Source organism: Morus notabilis, unplaced genomic scaffold (genome assembly GCF_000414095.1).
Source record: "Morus notabilis unplaced genomic scaffold, ASM41409v2 Scaffold283, whole genome shotgun sequence".
Classification (NCBI taxonomy): domain Eukaryota; kingdom Viridiplantae; phylum Streptophyta; class Magnoliopsida; order Rosales; family Moraceae; genus Morus; species Morus notabilis.
This window is the reverse complement of record NW_010360513.1, coordinates 102488-110720: the sequence shown is the minus strand read 5'-3', so window position 1 is coordinate 110720 and position 8233 is coordinate 102488. Positions and strand designations below refer to the sequence as shown.

The 8233-nt window shown below is 34.9% G+C and overlaps 1 protein-coding gene across 1 annotated transcript in view; it reads left to right on the top strand.

Annotated features, from left to right (window-relative positions):
• LOC112091316 overlaps positions 1 to 994 on the top strand; it is a 2148-nt gene extending 1154 nt beyond the window's left edge. The window contains exon 3 of the mRNA XM_024164630.1: positions 5 to 994. Within this exon, the coding sequence (XP_024020398.1) occupies positions 5 to 652 (648 nt within the window). The 3' untranslated portion in view covers positions 653 to 994. The remainder of the gene's footprint in view (positions 1 to 4) is intronic.
• Positions 995 to 8233: the final 7239 nt, after the last annotated feature.

The window sequence follows — 8233 nt, the reverse complement described above, 5'->3', positions numbered from 1 at the left end:
CCCCCCGCCCGCCTCGGCAGCCGCGGCGGCGGCGGTGACGTCACCTATGTCGTCGTCGTCGTCTTCGAATTCCTACCTCTGTCCTCCCTGCGCGTCGCCGAGCTTCAATTTCTTCGACATCGACTCCGATCCCAATCGCGCCATTGATAAGAAGCTCGCGCTGGTTCTCCTCTGCGCCGCCAAGATCTCCGCTGCTTCCATGAACAAGGCCGTGATCGTCGCCCGCGCCGAGGCCGAGCGCCGCGTCCGGGAGGCGGCGCTCGCACGGAAGAGGGCGCGCGAGGCATTGGACAACCTCGCGCTCCTCGTCAGCGGCAGAGGAGGCAAGGCCGTCCGCAAGGATGCTGCCGCTGTCGAAGGATCGGTTTCTGATGTCTCCGCGTCGGCTAATTCAGCTCAGAAGCTGCAGAAGGAGAAGAGCTTCCCGGTCCCCTCTCCGAATCCGCATGGGAGACAGCAGAATTTCAATGGATTCTCAGCTCCGAGGCAGAGTCCGGCGGCGGCCGTGGGGTCGTCCACGGTTAAGAAGACCGAAAACGGAGAGGTTGAGGCTGTGAACGGCAATGTGAATGGCAAGGACAAGCCTGGGATTCTGGATGTCAAGAAGGAGAAAGCGGACACAGAGACGAAAAGCGATGTTCCTCCCAAGTGAGCTTTTTGAAGGTTTTTGGGGTTGACAGGTCGAAACAACCATGTGTCATTTGGTTCATTTTCGTTTTTTCCTGTTCTCTTTTGGCCATTTGGTTCTTTTCACCTCTAATGTCATTGTGATTATTTGGCTCTATTTCTGTTCATAATTCTACTTGGCCTTTTAGTAGAATTATGGACATTGTTGTTTAGTGAAGATACAGATATGACTGCCCTTTTTTCCCGGTTAAGTATGCTGATGTACTCCTTGTTTATAGAGAAATGACACTGATCATTTAGTTTGGTGATCGAACACTCCAAACATTAGCTTTCTACTGTTATGTATAATCAATCATGTTGCTTTTAATTGTTTGTACTTGTGTTTCAATCTTTGATTGTGGTAAGCGTGACACTTCTCTCCTAAACCTTAATCAAGGAGAATTACTAACTGTGACTTTTTGGATTTGCCCAACTTGTGGTTGAAAACTTAAAGTCTTATTATTATGTGCATCAATGTAAATTTTGAACACAAAGTCATTGACTTGTGTACTTGCTGGATACTCGCTGCAACTTTTACCTTTATTCAGACAAATTTTTTATCCTGCTTGAAGCAATTCTTCTTTGTGCCGAATTTTTCCAGGTAGTTTTCTCTTCTCTTCTCTTCTTCCTTTTTTTTTTTTTTTTAAGTTCTGCTAATACCAATAATTTTCTCCCAGTCCCAGATATGTTCGCTTTTGTAGGAAAGGGTTGCTAAATGCAACATTTCTATCACGTTCTTAATGTAGAGCCTGCTGTTTATATATCTGCATTATATTCTTCATGATTTGAAGCTCGTGTTTTGCGTGGTATTTCATCTAGTGCTGGAGATATGTTCTAAAGCTGTAATCAATCGTACATCTGTCAGAATAGAATTATGGAGGTGTTGTTGTCATTATTAACTGTTTCTATTGCGGAACAAGACAAGCACTATATTCATCCAAAACTTTTATCTACAAAAAAAAAAAAATACATTTGCCTGTTTGGAATAGTTCTTGTTTTTGTTTTTCACGTTTTTCAAGAAAAAAAAAATAAAAACAATTTTAAAACGCTGTTTGACACAATTAAAAATAAAAAATAAAAATAAAAATAATTTTTTAATTTAGTATAAAATGTGAGAAAAATGATTTTTAGTCGTTTTTCATTTTTTATTTTTGTTTTCTCTTCTCTCCAACAGAGAGAGATATTAATGAGTTTTTTTTATATTAAAAATAATTTTTTGATAAAATTATTAAACGTATTTTAAAAAATGATTTATGTCTGAGATTAAAAATATTTTTATTTCTATTTTTATTAAAAATAAAATGAAATTATTTTAGAACAAGACACGAGTATAAGAATTCTAAAAAAGAAATTTGAAGGGTTGATGCTACGTAATTGTAATGAATCCTGAAAGTTTTTTATTTAAAAAAAAAATGAAGAATAGAACCTGCACATGAATGTCTGGTGCATAGAACCTGCAGAAGCATCTCTGCTTTTTCACTTGTTATGAATTTGTAAACGAAATCACCATCACACTATTGAAATTCTAACGATCCAAGGTCTCCCTCTTAGCTGATCAAAGTTTGCCGCGCTTTCCAATCAAACTAATAGCTTGTTTGATTCGTAAGTTTGAATAAATTTTTAAACCCGGTTTGTTTCAATAATTCGAACTGTTATTTAGAATTGAAACCGTAGTTCAGGATTTAAATTGATGTTTGAGAGAAAATAATTTAAGGACAATTCAAACTATTAATAATGATTCAAACCCTTTATTTTGGAATTCACCTTTTCTTAAATTCTAACAGTCCTAATTGTTTTCTACAATGAAAATAATTGAGTCTATTTTTTCTCTCTTTAATTTCAAACTTAAAAATGTTATAACTTATCCGTTTTAATTTCGATAAAGATTATTCTTTTTAATGTGTTTATAATAAAGAGAGATAAATTCTCATTCATATTGCATATTTTTAGATGTCATTTACAATGATATTTTATAAGATTTATTACAAAACGTTAATTACAGTTTTCAACACTTTATTCAAACACAGTTCGAATTTTATTCTCAATTCAAATTACAATTTATTTATGTACTCAAATACCAGTTCAAATCACAATTCCATTCACACAATTAAAATCACAACTCAAATCATATCAACAATTTAAATCGTTAAACCAAACGGGCCCTAAATTTTTATAAAAGAAAGCGTTTAACAAAAATATTTGAATTGTACTCGGATCCCACAAAACAAATAGATAGAACGTGAGGTCTCATTCAATGGAAAAGAATTGAGTAGATAAGGGTATAATTTTAAATTGGTCCTACACCAAATATGTATTTTCTTTTGCAGCTAAGTGTCCACTTAATCTTGCCGGTAAAAATAAAAAACACCAGATTTCACCAATTAAACACTCTTTAATTAATTGGGCATCCTTATAATTTCTGAAGATTTAGTTTGAAGTTGATTGTACAGAACACGTCTTGCACATTGATAAAATGGGTGAAAATTCTCATTTTTACGAGCAACAGAATCAACTTGGTCAAAAAACCTATCCTGATAGAGGATCGAATAACTTCTTTAGTATTTTCATTGGGATACTGAGATCTTGGGATTTGGAACTTCACAAGGCCACAGTGTTGCAACTAAAACAATGAACCAATTGAGAATTAAAGTATGTGCAAGTGGTTACCTCGTAGAAGCCCATCAGAAATCACCGGAATCCATCTATGGCCGACCGAAGTCCATAGAGAACCTACAAAAGGAAGAAGAAGTTGGCAAAATGAGCTATTGAGCTCCTCCCTATCTCTCCCTCTCTGCCCCTTTCACATTTTAATACACACCACAAGCACAAGCCCACTTTTCTAGGGAAGGGGTGTTGCCTATATAAACTAAATAGGCCTAAGGGCTTTTAAGCAATATTCAATGGAGAGGGTATTTAGTCCAATGGGCTGACCAAATATTATGAGATAAAAGGAGTTTATATGTCTCAAGCAAGTTAATAAAATAAGTGTCCATCTCATTGTGGATCAATATTTAACATACATGCATGTGTTAATTCACATTAACATAATTGTCTATAAAATGCTTTAATTAATTACAGAGTGAATTATTATGATTATGGAAGTCCACAAAAATATTTCAACAGTCTCCCATTTCGACGGCATAATCATACAACGAACATTCACTCATCACAGCATAAGCCTCAACTAAGAATCCCACATAATAAACACAAGCCCAAAACAATCATGCATAATAACGTATCGATATGATACAATCATTATACATAATCTGGCGCTAGAGATTCATCAAAGCATGACGACAACTTTAATATATGGATCAAAAATAATAATAGAGACTAACAACCAGATATCTCTTTTCAATTTGTCACTTTGCCATCTAAACAGTGTGTCAACACAACATCACACATAAAGTGACAGATCCATGAATATGCATGTATTATTTGAGGCATAAACAATCCTTATCAATAACAACATATCACACACAAATGACAGTAAACTCTCACTAACTTAATATAACTACAGGCTCCTTACAGTCCCGAGTGGGATGCGTGTTTTTAAAACACCTAATAGGTAAGCCTTTAGTGTTGTTTATAGGCGTGCTTTCAGTAACAATGAGGCCTTTTTACAATTTCTCTTTACAAAAAAATATAACACACCATCATTATGTTTGAGCGCACAATGCTCCTGGCGTTCTAAGAGAAATATACTATTATGGAACTTTCATAACAAAGTTTCAGCCGGTCCAGAAATTGAGTGAACTACTCCTAATGCTGAAATAAGGTTCCACAATTACATCACACAAATAGTCTCACGATACGCCACATATACTCCGCATCACAGTCAAGGACGCTACGAGTGTCTATTTGACACTTTTCAACAAAGTAGCTCCTCCTTTTATCATTTATACAACCACCATAATCGGCATTACGAGATCTAACTACAACAAAAGTGTTGGTTCACCGATACACAACTATCTGGTACTTCATTCCCAGCTAATTCAATAATAATAACAACAATCACTCAAGTACTGAATATGCACGTCAACAACAAACACAATAATAGGATGTGTGAATACTTGAGCATACATCAGGCTGCTAAACACAGCATAAGGGACAATTTTATATGATCTCTCTTACTTCATCATAAGGACATTACACATTTGAGAGTTTGTCACTTTAACAAACAATGCTTACTAGGAGAATAAGAATGCATACTGAACCTGTTCAAAACAAGAACAATATAGGTTCTCTAAGACGACAAAAAAATGCACTTATTCTTGTCACGAAGAATCTACATGCCTAGAACATAAAAGGCTTTTTCAAGATTCTCAAACCAAAGTGACTAGGCGACATGCTATTCGTCTGAACCACTAGTTCAGAATCATTAGGCGTGAGCAAGTTGTCACCGACATGAAAAATAGAAACATGCAACTGCTCTCACTGACCTTACACATAATCATTTTTCAACAACGTTCTCCATGAAGCTAATTTAGTGACTATCTCATCCTAAAATTGAAACGCTACTGCCTCGGTGTTATCCATACACTCCCTCTCATCATAGAGTTTCTCAACACATTAGTGGAACTAGGAAACACATCCACTCTCAAGGCTATATCCATTTCATCATTAACAGATTCATACTATATATAATGACTTGTCCCATTTAATGTCAAAATAGCGGAGATGCAAGGATTGTTCAAGACTAAAGAAAACAACATGGGCAACCAACAATAGGCATGTAAAATAGGATCATGCAATTTGCCATTTACTTAACATTCCCAATTATCTAAGCCAATATGATCATTGTGTGCTAGAGTCCGTTGAGCAAGAATATAACTCTTTCGCAGGTAAGGACAATTCATGAAACATCACAACCAAATGCATCAATCCACCACCAATAGGGTAGTAAAGATTATGTGGTTCATGACATCCAACAAACTTCCTTCACCAGTCTAAGCATCCTACCAAACAATTAATTATCGATACAATAATTTAATTTCACATATGGATCTTAGCAATATGGTAAATACATACATTTATCCTTAACACTCCAATATATTATTTGACCATAATATGAGTTTAGTGATTATGCAAATCCATATATAATCATTCACAATATTCTCCTACTTGGACTGCATAATTAATGATGACAATACTCATAATACAAAATGTCAAATAATAATATGTAAACAAAAACATGGATAAAAACAACAAGCTTAAGCTCCAACAAGACTCAAGCGTCCTACCAAGCAATAAAACTATCGATAGGATAATTCTATTACCCATATGGACTTTCGAAACATAATTAACAAATTAAGTTTATCCATATGATCCCATGATTTATCATTTGATAATAATATGTGAGTTAGTGATTATGCTAATCCACAAAAATGTTTCTAATTTCCTCCCACTGGGATAGCATAATAAAAAAAACATGATACTCACATAAAATAAAATATCTAATAATAATGATATCAATAATAAATAAATTATGGATAAACTTATAGCTTAAGCTTTATAATAGCACATGAGCTTCTAATTAAAACTTTCATTCTCACTTTAACACAAAAGAGACCATTACACATATGCAAATAATTAGGCATTAAAACATTAAACATAAAATGGGCATATCCATATTATATGTCTAAATTTTATTTACCAAAATATCAAATTATGTAGGAGAACAAATAAAATATGACCATATAATATGGCGCAACAAGCATGCCCCAAAATTTTAGGTCTCAAAATGGTAAGAATTAAAACTACCCAGAAAATATATGAAAAATCATTAAAATAAACAAATATTTAAATAAAAATATTTTCTGGTAGCTCATGTGCATCCATGTAAGGAGTGTGTGTATCCCAATGCCTTTTTCAAAAGGAAATGTTAAATTTTGTGAGAGAGCTCTGTAACATACACAGACAATTTGACATGTTTTGAGACAATTTGACATGTTTGGACTTACGACAGACAAGTACATAAACATTCACTATTATCGATTTCTCATAATTAAATATGCCATATAATAATAACAACATAATATAAATTTTATGGCGTCAATCATCAAACAAATTATATACAAAATGGCCAGAAAAAATTTGTTTAAAAATTGTGAGAATTAGTCACCCATAAAAATAAAAAATCAATAATATAAAAATATTAAAAACATGATTTTATGGTAGCCCAAACCCAAAATAAATCATTTAATTGGGTAGGAAATGAAAAACGGAACACAACGACGAAAACGGCGATCAAAACAGACTTCAGATGTGTTCATACAGACCGGTCAAAGTTTGGTCAAAACTATTTTTTTTCCCCAAAAATGACATGTCATTTTGCTGATATAGAAAAATGACGTCATTTTGACAAAAACGACACAAAACTGAAATTATGAAACGACATGTCATTTTTAACCTAAAATCAAAACACAGTGTCGTTTTTGTCGTCCCTAACCTCTAGCCGGGTCAATAACGATCCGAACGAACCGCGACCCGACCCGGCCATATCTTGGCCTCCGGAACTCCGTTTTCGACGATTCAAAAGGGGTTTTTCTCCAAATTTCGTCCTCTTTTGATCCATAACATCAAAATGACCAAAAACACTCAAAATTTCAAACGAAAACAAAAACCCATTCCGGACATTTTTCATGCTTCAAACAGTGACAAATCGGCCAAATTGACTCACGAAACTTAGGAAAATTATCACCCATAAAACATATTTGAAGTGGGTAACCTCAAAGAATCATTTCTTTGAGCTAAAACATGGATTCAAAATTTTGGGTTTTTGTTCCACCGAAAATGAAAAAATCCGAAAATGCACAGCCCCAAAACTCAAATTGGAGGCTTTGATACCAATTGTTAGAACTAAAACAATGAACCAATTGAGAATTGAAGCATGTGCAAGTGATTACCTCGTAGAAGCCCATAAAAAATCACCGAAATCCGTCTATGGCCGACCGGAGTCCATAGAGAACCTGCAAATGGAAGAAGAAGTTGGCAAGAGGAGCTATTGAGCTCCTCCCTATCACTCCCTCTCTGCCCCTTTCACGTTTTAGCACACACCCACAAGCGCAAGCCCACTTTTCTAAGGAAGACGTTTTAGCACACACCACAAGCCCACTTTTCTAAGGAAGGGGTGTTGCCTATATAAACCAAATAGGCCTAAGGGCTTTTAAGCAATATTCAATGGAAAGAGTATTTAATCCAATAGGCTAACTAAATATTATGAGATAGAGGGAGTTCATATGCCTCAAACAAGTTAATAAAACAAGTGTCCATCCCATTATGGACTAATATTTAACATACATGCATGTGTTAATTCACATTAACAAAATTGTCTAAAAAATATTTTAATTAATTACAAAGTGAATTATTATGATTATAAAAGTCCACATAAAAATATTCCAACACACAGAGGCAAGCCAACCGACCTGACATTCTAATTAAGGCCAAGAAAGACTGATAAGTTGCAGCAAATGCCCAACGCTGGCCACAAAGGTAGCTCAAGATGCAGTTGACAAAACACTAGTATTCTAGAAAACTTGGATCGTCAACAAACCATTAACTTATT